Source organism: Rana temporaria, unplaced genomic scaffold (assembly GCF_905171775.1).
Source record: "Rana temporaria unplaced genomic scaffold, aRanTem1.1, whole genome shotgun sequence".
NCBI lineage: Eukaryota > Metazoa > Chordata > Amphibia > Anura > Ranidae > Rana > Rana temporaria.
In genome coordinates, this window is record NW_024404669.1 from 12,472 (window position 1) to 37,143 (window position 24,672).

Genomic DNA, 24,672 nt, shown 5'->3' on the forward strand with positions numbered 1-24,672 from the left:
CTGGGGGCACAGAGAGTCGCTGTGATGATCGGTTATCCCGACACATTCTGTCCGGATCTTCTTTGTTTTCCCCTCAATATGTTCAGCTTTGTAGCCGATTCCTACATTTTGTTGCTCTGAAGAAATATCTGCCCCCCCTCCCCCTGTGCAGACGGATTCTGAATAGCGGGGTGGTCTGGCTCATTCTAATCACCTGGTGCACTCTCAGTGTTCTGATTAGGAAAGTTGCCGGGTCTGCATCCCTTTAGAGATAATTAACCCTTTGGGAGTATCTCACCAAATCCTATTGCAGGGGATGCCCAAAATCTGAGTGAAGCAGGAAATGACCTTCCTGGGGGCGGTCCTTCTGTGTACAGAGCGCCTCCAGGTGGCCAGACATTGAAATTTACAGAAAATCACAGCGGCTGAAGATTAAAAAGGAAATAAAATGTTTAATGTCATTAAATTACAACGTGGATTTCTCGGGAGATGTTCTCTTATCCCCGCCTACAAACAAACGTCCAATAGGAAAAGGGAGGAAACAGACCTTATTTGGGGCGGAGTCACCCTTTACAAAAGCTCTCCATGTGCAATCTATATAGCGGAGGAGGGGAATGGCGGTCATGGGCGGGGCTTCTGCTTCTTGGTGTGTTGGTTGGAGAGGGTATGGAGGGCACTCTCGGATCGGGCCCCGGGGAGGGGAATGGCGGTCATGGGCGGGGCTTCTGCTTCTTGGTGTGCTGGTTGGAGAGGGTATGGAGGGCGCTCTCGGATCGGGCCCCGGGGAGGGGAATGGCGGTCATGGGCGGGGCTTCTGCTTCTTGGTGTGCTGGTTGGAGAGGGTATGGAGGGCACTCTCGGATCGGGCCCCGGGGAGGGGAATGGCGGTCATGGGCGGGGCTTCTGCTTCTTGGTGTGCTGGTTGGAGAGGGTATGGAGGGCGCTCTCGGATCGGGCCCCGGGGAGGTCGGGGAGGGATGGGCGGGGCTTCTGCTTCTTGGTGTGCTGGTTGGAGAGGGTATGGAGGGCGCTCTCGGATGGGTGCCCGAGGAGGGGAATGGCGGTCATGGGCGGGGCTTCTGCTTCTTGGTGTGTTGGTTGGAGAGGGTATGGAGGGCGCTCTCGGATCGGGCCCCGGGGAGGGGAATGGCGGTCATGGGCGGGGCTTCTGCTTCTTGGTGTGCTGGTTGGAGAGGGTATGGAGGGCGCTCTCGGATCGGGCCCCGGGGAGGGGAATGGCGGTCATGGGCGGGGCTTCTGCTTCTTGGTGTGCTGGTTGGAGAGGGTATGGAGGGCGCTCTCGGATCGCGCCCCGAGGAGGGGAATGGCGGTCATGGGCGGGGCTTCTGCTTCTTGGTGTTCTGGTTGGAGAGGGTATGGAGGGCGCTCTCGGATCGGGCCCCGGGGAGGGGAATGGCGGTCATGGGCGGGGCTTCTGCTTCTTGGTGTGCTGGTTGGAGAGGGTATGGAGGGCGCTCTCGGATCGGGCCCCGGGGAGGTCGGGGAGGGATGGGCGGGGCTTCTGCTTCTTGGTGTGCTGGTTGGAGAGGGTATGGAGGGCGCTCTCGGATGGGTGCCCGAGGAGGGGAATGGCGTTCATGGGCGGGGCTTCTGCTTCTTGGTGTGCTGGTTGGAGAGGGTATGGAGGGCGCTCTCGGATCGGGCCCCGGGGAGGGGAATGGCGGTCATGGGCGGGGCTTCTGCTTCTTGGTGTGCTGGTTGGAGAGGGTATGGAGGGCGCTCTCGGATCAGGCCCCGAGGAGGGGAATGGCGGTCATGGGCGGGGCTTCTGCTTCTTGGTGTGTTGGTTGGCGAGGGTATGGAGGGCGCTCTCGGATCGCGCCCCGAGGAGGGGAATGGCGGTCATGGGCGGGGCTTCTGCTTCTTGGTGTTCTGGTTGGAGAGGGTATGGAGGGCGCTCTCGGATCGGGCCCCGGGGAGGGGAATGGCGGTCATGGGCGGGGCTTCTGCTTCTTGGTGTGCTGGTTGGAGAGGGTATGGAGGGCGCTCTCGGATCGGGCCCCGGGGAGGGGAATGGCGGTCATGGGCGGGGCTTCTGCTTCTTGGTGTGCTGGTTGGAGAGGGTATGGAGGGCGCTCTCGGATCAGTGCCCGAGGAGGGGAATGGCGGTCATGGGCGGGGCTTCTGCTTCTTGGTGTGCTGGTTGGAGAGGGTATGGAGGGCGCTCTCGGATCGGGCCCCGGGGAGGTCGGGGAGGGATGGGCGGGGCTTCTGCTTCTTGGTGTGTTGGTTGGAGAGGGTATGGAGGGCGCTCTCGGATGGGTGCCCGAGGAGGGGAATGGCGTTCATGGGCGGGGCTTCTGCTTCTTGGTGTGCTGGTTGGAGAGGGTATGGAGGGCGCTCTCGGATCGGGCCCCGGGGAGGTCGGGGAGGGTCAGCTGACCGCTCTTGGTCGGGTATCTGGTTTTCATAATATTCCGGAATACCGGTTGGGATAAAAGTCTCTTCAGCTGTTTCTTCAGGAACTTCAAGGCTTTCTGCTTGGATCGATCCTCCTCTTCATCCGCGTTCCCCCCTGGAAAGAAGAAGAGAGGGCGTCAGTCCGGAGGGGACCCAGGAGGGAGCGTCACGTCAGTCCGGGGGGGGGGGGCCCCAGGAGGGAGCGTCAGTCCGGGGGGGGGGGGCCCCAGGAGGGAGCATCAGTCCGGGGGGGGGCCAGGAGGGAGCGTCAGTCCGGGGGGGGGGGCCCAGGAGGGAGCGTCAGTCCGGGGGGGGGGGCCAAGGAGGGAGCGTCAGTCCGGGGGGGGGGCCCAGGAGGGAGCGTCAGTCTGGGGGGGGGGCCCAGGAGGGAGGGTCAGTCCGGGGGGGGGGGGCCCGGGGGGGGGCGTCAGTCCGGGGGGGGCCCAGGAGGGAGCGTCAGTCCGGGGGGGGGGGCCCAGGAGGGAGCGTCAGTCCGGGGGGGGGGCCCAGGAGGGAGTGTCAGTCCGGGGGGGGGGGCCAGGAGGGAGTGTCAGTCCGGGGGGGGGCCCAGGAGGGAGCGTCAGTCCGGGGGGGGGGGGGCCCAGGAGGGGGCGTCAGTCCGGGGGGGGGGGGGGGCCCAGGAGGGAGCGTCAGTCCGGGGGGGGGGGGGGCCAGGAGGGAGCGTCAGTCCGGGGGGGGGGGCCAGGAGGGAGCGTCAGTCCGGGGGGGGGGGGGGCCCAGGAGGGAGTGTCAGTCTGGGGGGGGGGCCAAGGAGGGAGCGTCAGTCCGGGGGGGGGGGCCCAGGAGGGAGCGTCAGTCCGGGGGGGGCCCAGGAGGGAGCGTCAGTCCGGGGGGGGGGGGCCCAGGAGGGGGCGTCAGTCTGGGGGGGGGCCCAGGAGGGAGTGTCAGTCCGGGGGGGGGGGGCCAGGAGGGAGTGTCAGTCCGGGGGGGGGGCCCAGGAGGGAGCGTCAGTCCGGGGGGGGGGGGGCCCAGGAGGGAGCGTCAGTCCGGGGGGGGGGGGGGCCCAGGAGGGAGCGTCAGTCCGGGGGGGGGGGGGCCAGGGGGGGGCGTCAGTCCGGGGGGGGGGCGGGCCAGGAGGGAGCGTCAGTCCGGGGGGGGGGCCAGGAGGGAGCGTCAGTCCGGGGGGGGGGGGGGCCCAGGAGGGAGTGTCAGTCTGGGGGGGGGCCAAGGAGGGAGCGTCAGTCCGGGGGGGGGGCCAGGAGGGAGTGTCAGTCTGGGGGGGGGCCCAGGAGGGAGCGTCAGTCCGGGGGGGGGGCCCAGGAGGGAGTGTCAGTCCGGGGGGGGGGGCCAGGAGGGAGCGTCAGTCCGGGAGGGGGCGTCAGTCCGGGGGGGGGCCAGGAGGGGGCGTCAGTCCGGGGGGGGGCCAGGAGGGAGCGTCAGTCCGGGGGGGGGGGGCCCAGGAGGGAGCGTCAGTCCGGGGGGGGGGGGGCCCAGGAGGGAGCGTCAGTCCGGGGGGGCCCAGGAGGGAGCGTCAGTCCGGGGGGGGGGGGCCAGGAGGGAGCGTCAGTCCGGGGGGGGGCCAAGGAGGGAGCGTCAGTCTGGGGGGGGGGCCCAGGAGGGAGCGTCAGTCCGGGGGGGGGGCCAGGAGGGAGTGTCAGTCCGGGGGGGGGGCCCAGGAGGAGGCGTCAGTCCGGGGGGGGGGGGGGGGCCCAGGAGGGAGCGTCAGTCCGGGGGGGGGGGGGGCCCAGGAGGAGGCGTCAGTCCGGGGGGGGGGGCCCAGGAGGGAGCGTCTGTCCGGGGGGGGGGGGGGGGACAACAAGTCCCAGACTCCGGAGCCAATGATATCGTATGAAGAATACAAACAACGGACCGTTTTATACTTTGTATATGAAGAGACAATGACAGAAGAATACAATGTATCATTTTATACTTCCTATACTCATAGAAAATGTCACACGGTTCATGTGCAGCAATATTTCACACTGGATTTAAATAAATAAAATTATAGAGATTCTCTCATATATATCATTTTTTATTCAGGAGGGGATATGAGAGTGAAAAATGTATATAGCGCTACAAATGCCAACTGAATCACCTCTGGGCGCTTGTTATACACACTATATATAATCTATCCCCTGAATAAAAAATATATATATAAAATGTGTGTGTGTGAGAGAGATATATATATATATTTTTTGGGGGGTTATAATATATATATATATGAGAGAATCTCTCTCTAGTTTTATTTATATAAATCCAGTGTGAAATATTGCTGCATATATATATTTCTATCCCGAATAAAAAATAAAAACAATATTTCCGCATAATATAATAGATGAAGTCACGCCGAGTAAATAGATAAACTTGTCACGCTTTAAAATTGCGCACACTCATGGAATGGCACCAAACTTCAGGACTTGAAAATCTCCGGGGGCAATGCTTAATTTTTTTTATTTACAGGCTACCCATTTAGAGTTACAGAGGAGATCTAGCGCTAGAATTATTGCTCTCACTCCAACGATTGTGGCGAGACCTCACATGTGTGGTTTGAATGCCGTTTACAAATACGTTTGCGTCTGCTTAGGGATCGGGGCGCTTTTCCCTTTCATTTTTTGATCACTTTTACTGCCGTCACAAGGAATGCAAACCTCTGATGTGACTGTAATAGGCGGTGACAGGTCCTCTTTACGGAGAAATCGGGGGGGGGGGGGGGGGGGTCTACAAAACCCCAAATCCCTCCTCCGACGTTAAAAGCGTACAAAAGCGCAGAAATAGAAGCGCTCAACGTTTTTAATTTTTACATCCGGGGGGGGGGGGGGGGGGGGGGAGACAGGAAGTGATGTCAGGTTATTATACCATAGAGCTGAAGAAAGCCGGTCCGGTCTTTGATCAGCCGGCGGAGGAGTGGGACTCCTGGTGGGGGAGGGGAGATCCCGGTAAAGCCGCGGGAGGTGGAGGGAGAACGTTCTGTCTGGTAAAAGCAATCCAGCAGTTGTTTGGCCGCTAGGATTGCTTTTACAAGAGAGCCAACAGCCGTGTACGTTGCTGGTGGATAAAACATACCCAATAAAAAATGTGTTTCTACCAAAAAAATTTAATTCTGATAAAAAAAATCTCAATATTGATAATAATATTGATAAAAATATTGATGATAGAACTTTCTTACAAACCAAACTATGGGATCGATACTGGAATTTGTGTTTCTTTATTATTCTAGTAATAATGGGACTGTGATAGTTAGTGGCAGATTTCCCGCCGCACTAACTGCCACAGACATCCCCAATGACACCAATACAGAGATCAGTGATAATAATATGCACTGTCACTGTACTAATGACACCGGCTGGGAAGGGGTTAACATCTTGAGGGCAATCAAAGGGTTAACGGTGTGCCCAACAATGTGTAATGTGTGTTTCTTTTACTAACAGGTCTCTTTGTTTCTTATCCCTGCAATCTGAGAGATCGTTCCCTCTGTACAGAGCTCTGGGCTGTGATTGGACACAGCCGATCAGCAGGTTTCCGCCATGAATCATTGGCTGGGACCTGCTGACAGACTGCGTCCAATCACAGCGAGTGTCGGCAGAGGGACCAGGAAGTGACATGAGGGCGAGTCGCTCTTCCTGCGCAGATTTTGGATTCAGTGGATCGGCGACAACCGTAATTTACCTAATAAATCGTCATCGATCTCCATCTCCAGAGCCTCCGCCGCCTGCTGGATCCAGGAGTTCTGCTGCTTCGTCTTACTGTGGAAATACTCGGCCTTCTCAATCTGCCGGGCCAGACCGACGCGTTCCTGGGAAGAAAGGCGGGACAACGGTCACATGACAATCCTCCTCAGGGATCCATTACATTTCTATAGAAATCCCCTCCGAGCACCAAATGCCCTTGTAAACCCAGATATTACCTTATAAAAAGAAGTCACTGTGCTGTATATAAAGCAGAGCTGTGGGAGGGGTCCAGCAGGCTCCACCCACTACAGAAAACTACAGGAGGGGGCGGAGACAAGACCAGACACCCTGCACGAGAGACAGCAGAACTGTGGGAGGGGCCCAGCAGGCCTCACCAATTACAGAAAACTACAAGAGTACTCACCCTGCACAAGGGAGAGCAGAGCTGTGGGAGGGGCCCAACAGGCTCCACCCATCACAGAAAACACAAGAGAGACCAGCCCCCCTGGGGAGGGAGAGAGAGAGAGAGATGTGTGGGAGGGGTCAGCAGGCTCCACCTACTACAGAAAACTACAGGCGGGGGCGGAGACAAGCGTAGTCACCCTGCACGAGAGAGAAGAGCTGTGGGAGGGGCCCAACAGGCTCCACCCACCACAAAAAACAGAGGAGAGAACAAGACCAGTTTCCCTGCACACGGAGAGAGAACTGTGGGAGGGACCCAGCAGGCTCCACCAACTACAGGAGGGGGCGGAGACAAGGTCTGTCCCCCTGCACAAGGAGGGGCCCAGCAGACTCCACCCACTACAGAAAATGACGAGGGGACAGAGATGAGTGCATAGCTGTGGGAGGTGCCCAGCAAGCTCCACCTACTATAGGCTGCCTGCAGAGACAAGACCAGTCACCCTGCACAAGGAGGAGGAGTCTTTATTATCTCGGAGTTCAGATTTTACTGAAGTGTCTCTTTAGAGGGTCAGCCCACCACAAACAGATTTTTTCCCATTTATTTTAATACCATAATTGTATCCGGCAATCACAGTATTAAACAGAAGCACACCAACTTCTCCAGGCTGAAGACTCAGTTTATGATTGAAGCCTCCAGCCTGCATGGGATCACTAGGTCATTGCTGGGAACTCGCGGAAACTTCTGACTAATTGTGTCCCCCCCCAAACCCCCACATACTGGAGCCGTCAGTGACAGCAGCTGGTGGCTGTCAAAGGGTGACCCCATCCCTTGGAGGGGGGGGTGTCTATCCAGAGACAGTGGGACTGCCAGGGGTCACTACCTTTATCCCGTTCATGCATTTGGACTCCACGGGGAAGAAGGGAAGCTCGTCGTTCTTCTCCAGAGTTCTGAAGATCTTCCTGTAATTCACCACATCGTCTGGTCCAATCAGAAGCAGCGTCAGGCCGTCGCTGGAGGCGCGGGCAGTCCTGCCGCTGCGGTGCACGTAGGTTTCCGAAGTCCTCGGGACCTGAATAGCAAAAAAAAAAAAAAAAAAAAAGAAGGTTACCAACCAATGGCTGAGCTCTGAGGTCATAGAGGGCGGGGTTTTGGATCACCACTAGGGGGCGCTATTGCTATGAAATCATTTTTCACAGAACATATTGGAGGTTCCTCCGGGTTTCCGAATTCATTCCACAAAACAAAAACATACAGAAAGATAACCGGCCCCCCTATCCGAGCACCGGGGGGGGGGGGGTAGAGGGACACACGGACAGGAGCCCCCCACCTGGTAAACTGAAAGGAGCCCCCCCGGTAAACTGTGGGGTGGGTAATGTATTCTTAACTAAAAATCTGAACTTGATAAACGGTTGTGCAAATATCACGTGACATGCAAAAAATGTAATCACCATTTTATTCTTTAGGGTCTCTGCTTTCAGAAAGCATACAATGTTTTTTTTTTGGGGGGGGGGGGGTTAACAAATTTTTTAAATGTTTTTATTTTTTGCTATTTTTTTACCTGTGTGCAAAAAACAAACAAACAAACAAAGCTGTGACTGCTCTGGGGGCCGTACCTGGTAATGGAGAACGTGCTGAATATTGGGGATGTCCAAACCGCGAGCCGCCACATCCGTAGTGAGGAGGACACAGCTGTGAGGAGAGAGAGACGTCACCAATAAAACCGCCATCAGCCTTCCTTGTATGAGCCCCTCCCCCATAGACAAGGTACGGCCACCACCCTCCCCCATAGACATTCTATCAGTGAAAAAAAATGGCGCCCCACTGACTCCTAGGCAAAGAAAAATGGCGCCCCACTGACTCCTAGGCAAAGAAAAATGGCGCCCCACTGACTCCTAGGCAAAGAAAAATGGCGCCCCACTGACTCCTAGGCAAAGAAAAATGGCGCCCCACTGACTCCTAGGCAAAGAAAAATGGCGCCCCACTGACTCCTAGGCAAAGAAAAATGGCGCCCCACTGACTCCTAGGCAAAGAAAAATGGCGCCCCACTGACTCCTAGGCAAAGAAAAATGGCGCCCCACTGACTCCTAGGCAAAAAAAAATGGCGCCCACTGACTCCTAGGCAAAGAAAAATGGCGCCCCACTGAGTCCTAGGCAAAAACGCCGGCTACAATTACATTTAAAATTTATATATTTTTTTTTAGACTGCCCATTTCAGTTTCAATTTTCAGTTCCTCCTGAATTTCCAGTTTCGGGCGCCACTAAAATATATATTAATAACGTTTTCTAGATTGGGCGGCTCTTGAACTTTACACCGGATTGTGTGTTGTGCCCAATATTCCGGGACCCATACCCCAAGCATTGGCTCCGCCCCTTACCTCTCTCTCTCGGCGAATCTCTCGAGGTTCTTCAGCCTCTGCTTCTGGTGCATGTTGGCGTGTAGCTGCAGCGGGTTGAACTCCAGGATGGTGAGGAGGCAGGTCAGCCTCTTGATGCAGTCAATGCTGTTGGCGAAGACCATGGTGCGCCCGGGGTACTGCAGCAGGAAGTAGTAGAGGTAGAAGTCCTTCTCGTCGGTGGCGCAATGGATTCTGGTCTCGGTCAGCGTCTCCACGGTGGCTTGCTTCCTGGTCAGATCGATGACCTTGGGCTTCCCCTTCATGCCGACCTTGTGCATCAGACTCTCCAGCTTGCTGTCCTTGTCCATCCTCCGGAAGTTCTTCTTCTGCAGGAGCCGGCTGGGCGCCTGGTGGATGAGGGTCAGGGTGGCGGAGAAGACGAAGGTCTGCCTCTTGGGGTTGTAGTGAGTGTCGCTCAGCATCTCCAGCAGTTGGGTCAGCTCGGCGTAGTGACCCTTCTCCACCATTCTGTCCGCCTCGTCGATCACCAAACACCTGTCCAGAGAGGAACTCGTTACTGAAGGAGATCTCTACAGAGGAGAGCATTGTATTCTAGGACACCAATCTCTATAGTGGAGGGAGTCTCCACCTTACAAGCAGACCTTGGGGGGGAGGGGGGGCTTAAAGTGCCACTGACCACCAATTATTGTGAGATTCATTTTCTTAACCACTTCCCACCCGGCCAATAACATAACGACGTCCGGGCGGTGGTTCCATTATCCTGACTGGGCGTCATAGGATGTTCAGCAGGATAACATGCCGGCGCGCCTGTGGGAACGCGCAGCGCGACAATCACTCTGATCGTGATAAGGAGCCTCTGTCAGAGGCTTCTTACCATGTGATCAGCTGTGACCAATCGCAGCAAATCGTCGTGTGAACCAGGAAGTGACGGTAAACGGCATTCCTTGGTTCGCGCTGACAGTGAGAGCCATTTGAAGGGTTTCTCTGTCAGAGGGGGGTCTGTGCCGATAATCAGCACAGACCCCTCAAATGTGCCAATCACATGCCAATCAGTGCCCAGAAGTAACACCTATCAGTAAAACATCAGTGCCGCCGCCCAGTGCCCATCAGTGCCGCCCACCAGTGTCACCCAGTGCCGATCGGTGCCGCCTATCCGTGCCCATCAGTGAAGGGGAAAACAAAATTTTATAAAAGAAACAGAGAAGAAAAACTTTTGGGTATTTTTTCGTTTGTTTAGCAAGAGGTGATCAAATATCATCAAAAGAAATCTTTGTGGAAAGAAAATGATAAAAATGTAATCTGTGTAGAGTGTAGCATGAAAGTGTAATTGTCATTCAAAGTGCAACGGCGCTGAAAGCTGAACATGTTGCTGGGCAGGAAGGGGGTGAAAGTCCCTCCCCCCCCCGGTAATGAAGGGGTTAAGGATAAATGAGGAAACCCGACTCTCTTATTACCTGAGCTTCTTCAGGTTGGACAGGTGGGGGTGCTCCTCTCTGATCATCTCCCACAGGCGCCCCGGCGTGGCAATGACGATCTCCGGCCCTCGGTTTAGCAGCCGCTCCTGTTTCTGTGGGGCCATTCCACCAACCACAATGGCCGTTCTGATCCCTGAGGGGACAAGGGTGACGATTATTCCCAAATATCAAACATATTATCAGCCTGGACTCCAATAATGGACACAAATCACAACTCACAGGGGCTTCAAAACTACAAACCAACCCGGAAGAAGCATGAAGATAAAAAGCCTTCTTCCCACTTTCCAGATCGGGAACTGTAATCCAAAGCACTTGCATATCAAAGCGAGTTTCCCCATTGAAGTCAATGGAAACGAAAATAATTTGTTCCGCATTGACTTCAATTGCATGCAATACCGCATGTGGCCAGAGGTGGGGGGGGGCGCGGGAGAGCCTCAGGAACACATGAAAAGGCCCGAGGACAGCTTGGCTGACCTCCGCAAACATCGGAAAGGCTCAGGAACGGTGCATTTCCAAACGGCTCGTATTGTGAAACGCTCGGTAACTGCGTTACTCGCAATCGGAGGTTCCACTGTGCGCTAAAAGGGACAAATGTGAACACCGGACCAGCACACCGATACTATAAGGCCAAGAGCCGGGAGTTGAGGGGTCTATCGTGCCTGATAAATGTAATTCTCCTGAGGAAGCTACTAACTGTGGTGAAACATGTTGAGAATTTTCTGAAGCTGTATTGTATACATTTTTGGATGGATTTTTATTCTGTCATCTTTTAACTTTTATAAATAAATAATATTTTTCATACACCTTTTTGTGTTAATCCCAAATTTGTTACCAATGAAGGGGATGTGGTGCCATTTTTAGATGATAAATTCTATGCCTTCCCGATAAATCTGCTCCCCTGATGACGACCTTTTGCTTTCTCACCTGAGAATTTGGCCACGGCGTCGATGTGATGCTTCACCTGGACGGCCAGCTCTCTGGTGGGCGTGACCACAAGGCCGAGCAACGGTCTCATATTACAGGAAGTCTCGGATGTGACGGGGTTAAAATTAATGTCAACGTCTTCCACGACCTTCACACAGCCCAGGGCAGAAGACTCATCATCATCATCGTCCTCATCCTCCTCGTTGTCCAGGTTATCCTCCTCCTGGTCTATGGCCACCAACTCTGGTGGCTCCTCCTCCTCTTCCTCTGGCTCCTCCTGGTCTGAGGTCTCCTCCTCCTTCTCCTCCTCCTCTTCCGTGACTCCGGACTCCCGCATCTTCCTCCATTCCAGGATGGAGTGGATCATCGGGATGGCAAAGGCCAAAGTTTTACCACTTCCTGTAAAGAGGAAGAAAATATTTACAAATATCATGAGATCTGCGCAATCTACGAACCCCAAACCGCTTCCTAAAGGCCCCTCCCCCCATCTGATCAATGTTCTGTCTCTAGGGCACAGCTCTAGGGGGCCGGCCTTTCCTATTCACCGGCCCAGTGAATCCGGTGCTGTCCCGCAGTCCAGGTGACATGGCTCAGGTCCTGTGCTGCCCATCCTGGTTCTCCTCACACTGCCCACCTCTTCTAGGTACCCCATGACAGGTGCCAGGCCCATCCCCCGACGACTGGTCCTGCGACCTCCTGGGAGAAGCGAGGTGGGCGTCCCAGGAGGCTGCAGGACCAGAGACACATCATCCTTGCCTAGAGGATAGAGCGGCACGATGCTGGACACATTATTTTTTGCCTAGAATAAAGATCGCGATTCTCGCGGCGTGAAATCTTTCACATTATACAAAAAAAAATAAAAAATATGGACTAACTTTACTGGTTAGTTTTTGTTTTTTTTATTCATAAAAGTAATTCCCCCCCCCCCCCCAAAAAAAATGCATTTGAAAGACTGCTGTGCAAATACAGTGCGACATAAAATATTGCAGCAATCGCCATTTTATTCTCTAGGGTCTCTACTAAAAAAAAAATATATAGAATGTTTGGGGGTTCCAAGTAATTTTCTAGTAAAAAAAAAAGTTAACTTGAAAACAACAAATGTAAAAAAAAAAAGGTTTGGGGTTTAAGGGGTTAAACTTTCCTAATTTACAGACAGAAGTTAATTCCTTTGATGTAAAAGACAAATTGTTACAATGTTTAGACTTCACTTTCCACCGATAGAATCTTCTGATACTCGGCAGACTGACGGAGAGCAGAGAGAAAATTCTCTGCATCCCAAAGATCGGGAAACTCTTTCTCAAGATCACAACGGAAAAAAAAAAATGGCAATAGCGATTGATGGTGCCGCTATACTAGAGGAGAATAAATTCCGATCGTGGAAGAAGGAGAATAAATTCCGATCGCGGAGAAAGGAGAATAAATTCCGATCGTGGAGAAAGGAGAATAAATTCCGATCGCGGAGAAAGGAGAATAAATTCCGATCGTGGAGAAAGGAGAATGAATTCCGATCGTGAAGGAAGGAGAACAATCTCCCTTTTGGGAGTGAAGATCGGCTTATAAAAAATAAGCCCCCCCCCCCCCCCCCAAGTCTCCCGTTACTTTTTCTGCATCATGAAAACTCCTCCCCGTTTCTTACTCACCCGTCTCTGCCGCACCCAGAATGTCCATTTTGTCCCGGATCGCCGAGGGCAGCGCCAGAGCTTGAATGGGCGTCGGAGCGGAAAATCCCAAATAGCTGAGCGCCTGGAGAACCGGCGGAGGGACGCAGAGGTCTTTCCAAGCCGACACGTCCGCGTCCTTGGTGGCGGCTCCGCTCAGCACGCCCGCGGCCCAGTTCTTGGTCCTCTTGGAGGATTTGGCGGTTACCGGTTCCTCCCGAGTCTCCGCCGGTTGTTTCTTCTTTTTCTTTGGCCTTTTTTTCTTCTTTTTCGGCGCCTGAACTGCCATCGGCTCTACAGACGGTTCGGTGTCTGCGTCCGTGTCCACGTCCGTGTCCGCCTCCCCCTCCACGGTGTCTTGGTGATATTCTTCTTCATCTTCTCTCCCGAGGAACACGTCCTCCATCTCGTCCTCCGTCTCCTCCTTCGCTTTCTTGGCCTCCAGCTTTTTCTTGCGCTTTTTGTTTTTCTTTCCTTTGGCGAAATGTTCTTTGGAATCTTCCGGCTCCAAGTCCTCCTCGCCGGCACCGCGCTTCCGCTTCCCGCTCCTCGCCGTTAACTCTTTGGAGGATTTCACCAGCTTGTAACCCGAGAGTTCCTCAAAGCAGATCATCTCGTCCATCTTGCCGGCGGTGAAGAAGCTCGGGTCCAGCGAGACCGGCTTCCATTTCCCCGTAATTTTGATGCCTTTCTGCTGCAGGGAGACGAGACGCTTTCCCGACTTCCGGACCTTTCCCGACCTGCTGACCTTTCCCGACCTGCTGACCTTTCCCGACCTGCTGACCTTTCCCGGCTTCATGGCTGCTGAATCTGAAATGATAAATGATTCACAATTACAAGAAAGAAGATACAGTCCCTAAAGTGTTCCTCCACACCCCTCCCCCATAATATTTCATCTTTTAGGGACATTTCTGGGATTCTTCTCTAGGTGACGTCCCACTCACTGCAGGTTCAATGTTACTCTTCATTCATTTACATCAAATAAAAAATTTCAGCTACCGAAACATATCGGATGAAAATTGTGTTTTTGGTACATTGCCGAAAGGAAAAATGCGCTGAAAATCGCGCATGCGCAGTGGCAGCGCTGCCCACTGCGGGGTGTCATCCTGGCTCAAGGTCCTCCCCTCCCCTCTTGCAGAGCGGCGATCTCCCTGTGTCAGAGATCTGAATTGTCCGGCCGTAACAATGTTCCGCCTCCAGTGATTGACGGCACACTGATCCAATCCCGGGATAGTGAATCAGTGCGACGCGTTAACAGGGGGCGGGACATTGTTACTGCGGCCCGGGCAATTCAAATCCAACACCGTGACACGCGGAGATCGCCGCTATGATCTGGACACAGGCAGGCTGCATCAACTGGCGCTGGGGGCGAGGCTGCGCGATAGGGACGGGGCTGCGCGGCGGGGACGACTGGTTGGAGAGGCTGCGCGGACGACTGGTTGGAGAGGCTGCGCGGCGGGAACGACTGGTTGGAGAGGCTGCGCAGCGGGAACGACTGGTTGGAGAGGCTGCGCGGCGGGGACTGGGGGGCGAGGCTGCGTGGCGGGGACTGGGGGGCGAGGCTGCGCGGCGGGGACTGGGGGCGAGGCGGGGACTGGGGGCGAGGCTGCGCGGCGGGGACTGGGGGCGAGGCTGCGCGGCGGGGACTGGGGGCGAGGCTGCGCGGCGGGGACTGGGGGCGAGGCTGCGCGGTGGGGACTGAGGCGAGGCTGCGCGACTGGCGCTGGGGACGAGGCTCCGCGACTGGCGCTGGGGACGAGGTTGTTGTGACAGGGACTGTGGGACGGAGTCTGGGAAGTGAAGAATCTATATAAAAAAAACTAAGTATTTATAAGACACAAAAAAAAGAAATGTACAAGATAGAAATGATAAAAAAATATTTCTATAAAAAATAAAAAAAGGGAAAGAGAAAACAAAGCTACACAATATAAAAGTATATTGATAATAATAATGGAACAGCTGGACCAAAAAAAAAATGTAAAAAATCAGTTTTGGGTAGGGTTGCCACCTCATCCCTTTAAAAAGGAACACATCTGAATTACACGGGTTCTGTGGCTAATTTAATGCAGATGAGGCACCAAGTGAGTTTAATTACCTCCTTAATCAGCCACAGAACCTGTGTAATTCATATGTGTTCCTTTAAAGGGATGAGGTGGCAACCCTAATTTTGGGTGATGGGGTGTATATGGGGGGGATGGGGGGTCTGTAGGCACAGGAGCATCTTTGGGGGGGGGGACAGTCGGTATGGATCCCGGGGGTCCCCTCCCCCCACCACCACACTGGATCAAGCCATGCTGGGACTTGCCGTCCTGTATTTAGAGGCAGCTCCTCCCCCCCGGGGATCACATGACCTCATACACTCACCCCCCGGGTGTCCCCTCGGCACAAGATCCGGGCTCAGTGACCCCAAAAATTTCACCCGATCTCCGGGAACTTCTCTGCCGATCAGCAACTCCTCCACATGAGGCTGTCAGGGCGCCGCCATTACTCCTGTGACGTCATCAGCCGGAGACGGAAACAAACTTTCTTGTTCGCGAACATCGGAGGACAAGTGAGCCGCGTGACCAGCAGAGGGCGCCGCGTGCTCTTCTCTCCATACAATGCCCCTCCCCCATTTCCTGTATGATCAGATATTAAAACCTTCATTTTATGCAAAAAATTCCTGTAAACTCCCCAATAAAGTACAACTTTTCTGAAAGCAGCGACCCGGAGAATAAAATGGTGGCGGCTGCAATTTTTCTTTTTATGTCTCGTGATATCAGCGCAGTCGCTTATCAAACGCAGATTGTTAGGAAACAAATTTGGCAGCGATGTGTGACATTCACCCGACGAAGGATTTATAGACCCCCTGTGTTGTCAGGTTGTCACCGGAGTCCTCTTCCCCTCCCCCATGATGACATCACAGGTTGTCACCGGAGTCCTCTTCCCCTCCCCCATGATGACATCACAGGTTGTCACCGGAGTCCTCTTCCCCTCCCCCATGATGACATCACAGGTTGTCACCGGAGTCCTCTTCCCCTCCCCCATGATGACATCACAGGTTGTCACCGGAGTCCTCTTCCCCTCCCCCATGATGACATCACAGGATGTCACTGGAGTCCTCTTCCCCTCCCCCATGATGACATCACAGGTTGTCACCGGAGTCCTCTTCCCCTCCCCCATGATGACATCACAGGTTGTCACCGGAGTCCTCTTCCCCTCCCCCATGATGACATCACAGGTTGTCACCGGAGTCCTCTTCCCCTCCCCCATGATGACATCACAGGTTGTCACCGGAGTCCTCTTCCCCTCCCCCATGATGACATCACAGGTTGTCACTGGAGTCCTCTTCCCCTCCCCCATGATGACATCACAGGTTGTCACCGGAGTCCTCTTCCCCTCCCCCATGATGACATCACAGGTTGTCACCGGAGTCCTCTTCCCCTCCCCCATGATGACATCACAGGTTGTCACCGGAGTCCTCTTCCCCTCCCCCATGATGACATCACAGGTTGTCACCGGAGTCCTCTTCCCCTCCCCCATGATGACATCACAGGTTGTCACCGGAGTCCTCTTCCCCTCCCCCATGATGACATCACAGGTTGTCACCGGAGTCCTCTTCCCCTCCCCCATGATGACATCACAGGTTGTCACCGGAGTCCTCTTCCCCTCCCCCATGATGACATCACAGGTTGTCACCGGAGTCCTCTTCCCCTCCCCCATGATGACATCACAGGTTGTCACCAGAGTCCTCTTCCCCTCCCCCATGATGACATCACAGGATGTCACTGGAGTCCTCTTCCCCTCCCCCATGATGACATCACAGGTTGTCACCGGAGTCCTCTTCCCCCCCCCCATGATGACATCACAGGTTGTCACCGGAGTCCTCTTCCCCTCCCCCATGATGACATCACAGGTTGTCACCAGAGTCCTCTTCCCCTCCCCCATGATGACATCACAGGTTGTCACCGGAGTCCTCTTCCCCTCCCCCATGATGACATCACAGGTTGTCACTGGAGTCCTCTTCCCCTCCCCCATGATGACATCACAGGTTGTCACCGGAGTCCTCTTCCCCTCCCCCATGATGACATCACGGAGCTGGTGGATGTTGGAGACCTTCCCCTCCTCCCCCTCCCCCCCACAGATGATCAATAGGGTTTAGGTCTGGAGACATGCTTGGCCCGTCCATCACCTTTCCCCTCAGCTTCTTTAGCAAGGCAGTGGTGGTCTTGGGGGTGTGTTTGGGGTGGTTATCATGGTGGAATACTACCCTGCGGTCCAGTCTCTGAAGGGAGGGGATCATGCTCTGCTTCAGTAGCCCCCCAGTGCCGGCAGCACTCATGCAGCCCCAGACCATGACCCTCCCCCCACCATGCCTGACTGTAGGGAAGACACACTTGTCTTTGTCCTCCTCACCTGGCCCCTCCCCCACAGACGCCTGACACCATCTGACACCAAATACCTTTATTTTGTCTCATCAGACCCCAGGACGCGGTTCCAGTAACACCCCCATTATGGGGCATTTATTGGGGGATATATAGCAGGTGGCGTGTAATGTGATAGAGATCTATAAAGACCCCACCAGGGGGCAGCAACACCCCCATTATGTCTTCCTCCTGAGATAAGAAAAAAAGAGAAGCTGCTATTGCTCATCTCCAGGAAATGCCATTCGCCTGGCTGTCACGCTTCTACAATAACATTTCTAAATCACTGACCCGGAAGAAGGTGACAAAGTCTGGAGGTCGCTGGTTTGATACCCGGGGGGGAGGGGGAGCAGGGGGGTCTGTCCTTTGGGACGGGGAAATCCTCACCGGGGGGGTCACAAGGACCACCATTAGAAAAACTGCCGGACAGGCCCCTCCTCCGGACGTTATGAGCCAATGGTAGGTTCGGACTGGACTTCGGGCGTTCCCCCGTTTTATTGCCCCATGGGCCCCCTTTGACCTGTGGGAGCCGAAGCCGTATATCATGTGACTGTCAGTGTCTCCTCCGCCGAGCCAGGGTTGTGGGGAAGAGGCCCTTGTCTTCATCAGCATGGGGTCAAGGGGCTCAGCCAGGGCGGGGCCCTGACAAGGTAACTCCTCCCCCCCATGCTGATTGGCTGGGAATTCCGGGAGAGGGGACATCACCCCGAGTCTCCCATGGCTCAGCCAATGTCTGCGCTCCCTCCTCCCCCCTGCGAAGAGTCTCTTGTCTGTCCCTCGCCCCCCCCCCCCCGGGTGCTGAACTGTCCACCTCTGGGGGGAGGGGCTCTTATGGCGTCCAAACCTCCTGCTGACCAATCACACGCCTGGTCTTCACGTGGTTCTGATGCTGCAGACGATCGTCTCTCTTGCAATCCTAGCAGCTAACTAGCCGCCGGATCGCATTTGTCCCCCTCCCCCGTCACTTTCCACGGCTTTAATCTCCCGTCCCACCGCTCCCGCCGGGTGATCAGAGAGAGCCGAACAAGGACCCGGATCGGCTTTGATCGCGTCTTCCACAATAGAAACCCGGAAAGACATCACTTCTGGTATAACGGCGCCAATCTCAAAAATCGCAAAGCATTCGAACGCGCGCCGATCTCGGTGCGATCGAATATTTTCAAGGCAGAGGAGGGATTTACCAATTTATGAATATTCGGAAAAATGTCTTAAAGGGTCTTTCCGAAACGTAAAAAACGCTCCGCCATGGATCGCTTTTCAGAGGGGGGCTGCCGGGTGTTCTGGGGGCACCGCTGGCACTCGTTTGTTTTTTCACGTTGCGCTACAACGCCTCCATGCCCAGCGCTTGGCTCGCGGTTTGCACCGCAGCCCGACAAACGCAGAAGCCAGAATCTGGAAAATGGCGCCGCCTCAAATCACCGCATCGCACCGCGGAACGTGTACGGCCCTGCCGGGGGCTCCAGTGGGCAGCTGGGGGGGGGGGGTAAAATTCTGGCTCAGCAGACTGTGAAAGAGCCCTATGAGGAAATGAACCATATCAGTGGGGGAGGGGGCACCTGTCACTCTCCCCCCCCCCCAGAAATGAACAGACACTTGCAGCCGATGGGGGGGGTGGTAATAGAAGGGATTTTCGGTCATTTAATCCGGAAAGCTGCGAGATGTTATCTGGGGACGGGGGGGGGGGGGGACGGGGGGGAGGGGACAGGGGGGGGAGGGGGGACAGGGGGGGCGTGGTCTGTCAGGTTCCTCTTTTCATGGCGTCCCGGGAGAACAATGCGACATTCCGAGTCTTTTCATCTCTGATCCCCACACACTGTACAGCCTGTTTGTTGGCTCCTCTCACCATGGAAACCGGGGCCCCGCCCACCTCTCATGCCTGTAATTATAGATCCGTATCGATAGCTGCGGGGACCAATCACAGCCACCCCCTCCCCCATCTCCTAGAAATACAACCAATCAGGGAACTGATCTGCCTCTGCCGGAATTTGTGTCTCCATGTGACAGAAATGTATCAAATCTGATAGCTGGGAATCAATGTGTCTGCAGTCTCTGATCATCTCCTGTATTATGTCTGCAGTCTCTGATCATCTCCTGTATCATGTCTGCAGTCTCTGATCATCTCCTGTATTATGTCTGCAGTCTCTGATCATCTCCTGTATTATGTCTGCAGTCTCTGATCATCTCCTGTATCATGTCTGCAGTCTCTGATCATCTCCTGTATCATGTCTGCAGTCTCTGATCATCTCCTGTATTATGTCTGCAGTCTCTGACCATCTCCTGTACTATGTCTGCAGTCTCTGATCATCTCCTGTACTATGTCTGCAGTCTCTGATCATCTCCTGTACTATGTCTGCAGTCTCTGATCATCTCCTGTATTATGTCTGCAGTCTCTGATCATCTCCTGTATCATGTCTGCAGTCTCTGATCATCTCCTGTATCATGTCTGCAGTCTCTGATCATCTCCTGTATCATGTCTGCAGTCTCTGATCATCTCCTGTATTATGTCTGCAGTCTCTGATCATCTCCTGTATTATGTCTGCAGTCTCTGATCATCTCCTGTATCATGTCTGCAGTCTCTGATCATCTCCTGTATTATGTCTGCAGTCTCTGACCATCTCCTGTACTATGTCTGCAGTCTCTGATCATCTCCTGTACTATGTCTGCAGTCTCTGATCATCTCCTGTACTATGTCTGCAGTCTCTGATCATCTCCTGTATTATGTCTGCAGTCTCTGATCATCTCCTGTATCATGTCTGCAGTCTCTGATCATCTCCTGTATCATGTCTGCAGTCTCTGATCATCTCCTGTATCATGTCTGCAGTCTCTGATCATCTCCTGTATCATGTCTGCAGTCTCTGATCGTCTCCTGTATCATTTCTGCAGTCTCTGATCATCTCCTGTATTATGTCTGCAGTCTCTGATCATCTCCTGTACTATGTCTGCAGTCTCTGACCATCTCCTGTATCATGTCTGCAGTCTCTGATCATCTCCTGTATTATGTCTGCAGTCTCTGATCATCTCCTGTATCATGTCTGCAGTCTCTGATCGTCTCCTGTATCATGTCTGCAGTCTCTGATCATCTCCTGTATTATGTCTGCAGTCTCTGATCATCTCCTGTACTATGTCTGCAGTCTCTGATCGTCTCCTGTATTATGTCTGCAGTCTCTGATCATCTCCTGTATTATGTCTGCAGTCTCTGATCATCTCCTGTATTATGTCTGCAGTCTCTGACCATCTCCTGTATTATGTCTGCAGTCTCTGATCATCTCCTGTACTATGTCTGCAGTCTCTGATCATCTCCTGTATCATGTCTGCAGTCTCTGATCATCTCCTGTACTATGTCTGCAGTCTCTGATCATCTCCTGTATTATGTCTGCAGTCTCTGATCGTCTCCTGTACTGTGTCTGCAGTCTCTGATCATCTCCTGTACTATGTCTGCAGTCTCTGATCATCTCCTGTACTGTGTCTGCAGTCTCTGATCATCTCCTGTACTATGTCTGCAGTCTCTGATCATCTCCTGTATTATGTCTGCAGTCTCTGATCATCTCCTGTATCATGTCTGCAGTCTCTGATCATCTCCTGTATTATGTCTGCAGTCTCTGATCGTCTCCTGTACTGTGTCTGCAGTCTCTGATCATCTCCTGTACTATGTCTGCAGTCTCTGATCATCTCCTGTATTATGTCTGCAGTCTCTGATCATCTCCTGTATTATGTCTGCAGTCTCTGATCATCTCCTGTATTATGTCTGCAGTCTCTGATCATCTCCTGTACTATGTCTGCAGTCTCTGATCATCTCCTGTATCATGTCTGCAGTCTCTGATCATCTCCTGTACTATGTCTGCAGTCTCTGATCATCTCCTGTACTATGTCTGCAGTCTCTGATCATCTCCTGTATTATGTCTGCAGTCTCTGATCATCTCCTGTATCATGTCTGCAGTCTCTGATCATCTCCTGTATTATGTCTGCAGTCTCTGATCGTCTCCTGTACTGTGTCTGCAGTCTCTGATCATCTCCTGTACTATGTCTGCAGTCTCTGATCATCTCCTGTATCATGTCTGCAGTCTCTGATCATCTCCTGTATCATGTCTGCAGTCTCTGATCATCTCCTGTATTATGTCTGCAGTCTCTGACCATCTCCTGTATCATGTCTGCAGTCTCTGATCATCTCCTGTACTATGTCTGCAGTCTCTGATCATCTCCTGTATCATGTCTGCAGTCTCTGATCATCTCCTGTATCATGTCTGCAGTCTCTGATCATCTCCTGTACTATGTCTGCAGTCTCTGATCATCTCCGGTACTATGTCTGCAGTCTCTGATCATCTCCTGTACTATGTCTGCAGTCTCTGATCATCTCCTGTACTGTGTCTGCAGTCTCTGATCATCTCCTGTACTATGTCTGCAGTCTCTGATCATCTCCTGTATCATGTCTGCAGTCTCTGATCATCTCCTGTACTATGTCTGCAGTCTCTGATCATCTCCTGTATTATGTCTGCAGTCTCTGATCGTCTCCTGTATCATGTCTGCAGTCTCTGATCATCTCCTGTACTATGTCTGCAGTCTCTGATCATCTCCTGTATTATGTCTGCAGTCTCTGATCATCTCCTGTATCATGTCTGCAGTCTCTGATCATCTCCTGTATTATGTCTGCAGTCTCTGATCGTCTCCTGTACTGTGTCTGCAGTCTCTGATCATCTCCTGTACTATGTCTGCAGTCTCTGATCATCTCCTGTATCATGTCTGCAGTCTCTGATCATCTCCTGTATCATGTCTGCAGTCTCTGATCATCTCCTGTATCATGTCTGCAGTCTCTGATCATCTCCTGTACTATGTCTGCAGTCTCTGATCATCTCCTGTATCATGTCTGCAGTCTCTGATCATCTCCTGTACTATGTCTGCAGTCTCTGATCATCTCCTGTATTATGTCTGCAGTCTCTGATCATCTCCTGTATTATGTCTGCAGTCTCTGACCATCTCCTGTACTATGTCTGCAGTCTCTGATCATCTCCTGTACTATGTCTGCAGTCTCTGATCGTCTCCTGTACTGTGTCTGCAGTCTCTGATCATCTCCTGTACTATGTCTGCAGTCTCTGATCGTCTCCTGTACTGTGTCTGCAGTCTCTGATCATCTCCTGTATTATGTCTGCAGTCTCTGACCATCTCCTGTATTATGTCTGCAGTCTCTGATCATCTCCTGTACTATGTCTGCAGTCTCTGATCATCTCCTGTATTATGTCTGCAGTCTCTGATCATCTCCTGTATTATGTCTGCAGTCTCTGATCATCTCCTGTATTATGTCTGCAGTCTCTGATCATCTCCTGTACTATGTCTGCAGTCTCTGATCATCTCCTGTATTATGTCTGCAGTCTCTGATCATCTCCTGTATCATGTCTGCAGTCTCTGATCATCTCCTGTATCATGTCTGCAGTCTCTGATCATCTCCTGTATTATGTCTGCAGTCTCTGATCGTCTCCTGTACTGTGTCTGCAGTCTCTGATCATCTCCTGTACTATGTCTGCAGTCTCTGATCATCTCCTGTATCATGTCTGCAGTCTCTGACCATCTCCTGTATTATGTCTGCAGTCTCTGATCATCTCCTGTATTATGTCTGCAGTCTCTGACCATCTCCTGCACTATGTCTGCAGTCTCTGATCATCTCCTGTACTATGTCTGCAGTCTCTGACCATCTCCTGTACTATGTCTGCAGTCTCTGATCATCTCCTGTATCATGTCTGCAGTCTCTGATCATCTCCTGTATCATGTCTGCAGTCTCTGATCATCTCCTGTATTATGTCTGCAGTCTCTGATCATCTCCTGTATTATGTCTGCAGTCTCTGATCATCTCCTGTATCATGTCTGCAGTCTCTGATCCTCTCCTGTATCATGTCTGCAGTCTCTGATCATCTCCTGTATCATGTCTGCAGTCTCTGATCATCTCCTGTATTATGTCTGCAGTCTCTGATCATCTCCTGTACTATGTCTGCAGTCTCTGATCATCTCCTGTACTATGTCTGCAGTCTCTGATCATCTCCTGTATTATGTCTGCAGTCTCTGACCATCTCCTGTACTATGTCTGCAGTCTCTGACCATCTCCTGTATTATGTCTGCAGTCTCTGATCATCTCCTGTATCATGTCTGCAGTCTCTGATCATCTCCTGTATCATGTCTGCAGTCTCTGATCATCTCCTGTATCATGTCTGCAGTCTCTGATCATCTCCTGTATTATGTCTGCAGTCTCTGACCATCTCCTGTATTATGTCTGCAGTCTCTGATCATCTCCTGTATTATGTCTGCAGTCTCTGACCATCTCCTGTACTATGTCTGCAGTCTCTGATCATCTCCTGTATTATGTCTGCAGTCTCTGATCATCTCCTGTATTATGTCTGCAGTCTCTGACCATCTCCTGTACTATGTCTGCAGTCTCTGACCATCTCCTGTACTATGTCTGCAGTCTCTGATCATCTCCTGTATCATGTCTGCAGTCTCTGATCATCTCCTGTATCATGTCTGCAGTCTCTGATCATCTCCTGTATTATGTCTGCAGTCTCTGATCATCTCCTGTATTATGTCTGCAGTCTCTGATCATCTCCTGTATTATGTCTGCAGTCTCTGACCATCTCCTGTACTATGTCTGCAGTCTCTGATCATCTCCTGTATTATGTCTGCAGTCTCTGATCATCTCCTGTATCATGTCTGCAGTCTCTGATCATCTCCTGTATCATGTCTGCAGTCTCTGATCATCTCCTGTATTATGTCTGCAGTCTCTGATCATCTCCTGTATTATGTCTGCAGTCTCTGATCATCTCCTGTATCATGTCTGCAGTCTCTGATCATCTCCTGTATCATGTCTGCAGTCTCTGATCATCTCCTGTATCATGTCTGCAGTCTCTGATCATCTCCTGTATTATGTCTGCAGTCTCTGACCATCTCCTGTACTATGTCTGCAGTCTCTGATCATCTCCTGTATTATGTCTGCAGTCTCTGATCATCTCCTGTATTATGTCTGCAGTCTCTGATCATCTCCTGTATTATGTCTGCAGTCTCTGATCATCTCCTGTATTATGTCTGCAGTCTCTGATCATCTCCTGTATTATGTCTGCAGTCTCTGACCATCTCCTGTATTATGTCTGCAGTCTCTGATCATCTCCTGTATTATGTCTGCAGTCTCTGACCATCTCCTGTACTATGTCTGCAGTCTCTGATCATCTCCTGTATTATGTCTGCAGTCTCTGACCATCTCCTGTACTATGTCTGCAGTCTCTGATCATCTCCTGTATTATGTCTGCAGTCTCTGATCATCTCCTGTATTATGTCTGCAGTCTCTGATCATCTCCTGTATTATGTCTGCAGTCTCTGATCATCTCCTGTATTATGTCTGCAGTGTCTGATCATCTCCTGTATTATGTCTGCAGTCTCTGATCATCTC

At 52.8% G+C, this 24,672-nt stretch overlaps 1 protein-coding gene across 2 annotated transcripts; it reads right to left on the reverse strand.

Annotated features, from left to right (window-relative positions):
* Nucleotides 1-411: 411 nt before the first annotated feature.
* On the reverse strand, nucleotides 412-15,376 carry DDX24 (DEAD-box helicase 24). Of its 2 annotated transcripts, XM_040334855.1 has the most exons (10): nucleotides 15,211-15,376; nucleotides 13,631-13,657; nucleotides 12,829-13,594; nucleotides 11,189-11,587; nucleotides 10,244-10,397; nucleotides 8,808-9,323; nucleotides 8,046-8,121; nucleotides 7,313-7,501; nucleotides 6,028-6,154; nucleotides 412-2,515 (listed from the first exon to the last, which is right to left on the reverse strand). In XM_040334855.1, exons 2-10 carry the CDS (start codon nucleotides 13,643-13,645, stop codon nucleotides 2,286-2,288), a joined length of 2,472 nt encoding a protein of 823 aa, XP_040190789.1. In that variant the 5' UTR covers nucleotides 13,646-13,657; nucleotides 15,211-15,376; the 3' UTR covers nucleotides 412-2,285. The 2 variants fall into 2 exon arrangements, with proteins under 2 accessions (XP_040190789.1, XP_040190788.1); XM_040334854.1 differs by having other exon boundaries at nucleotides 12,829-13,657.
* Nucleotides 15,377-24,672: the final 9,296 nt, after the last annotated feature.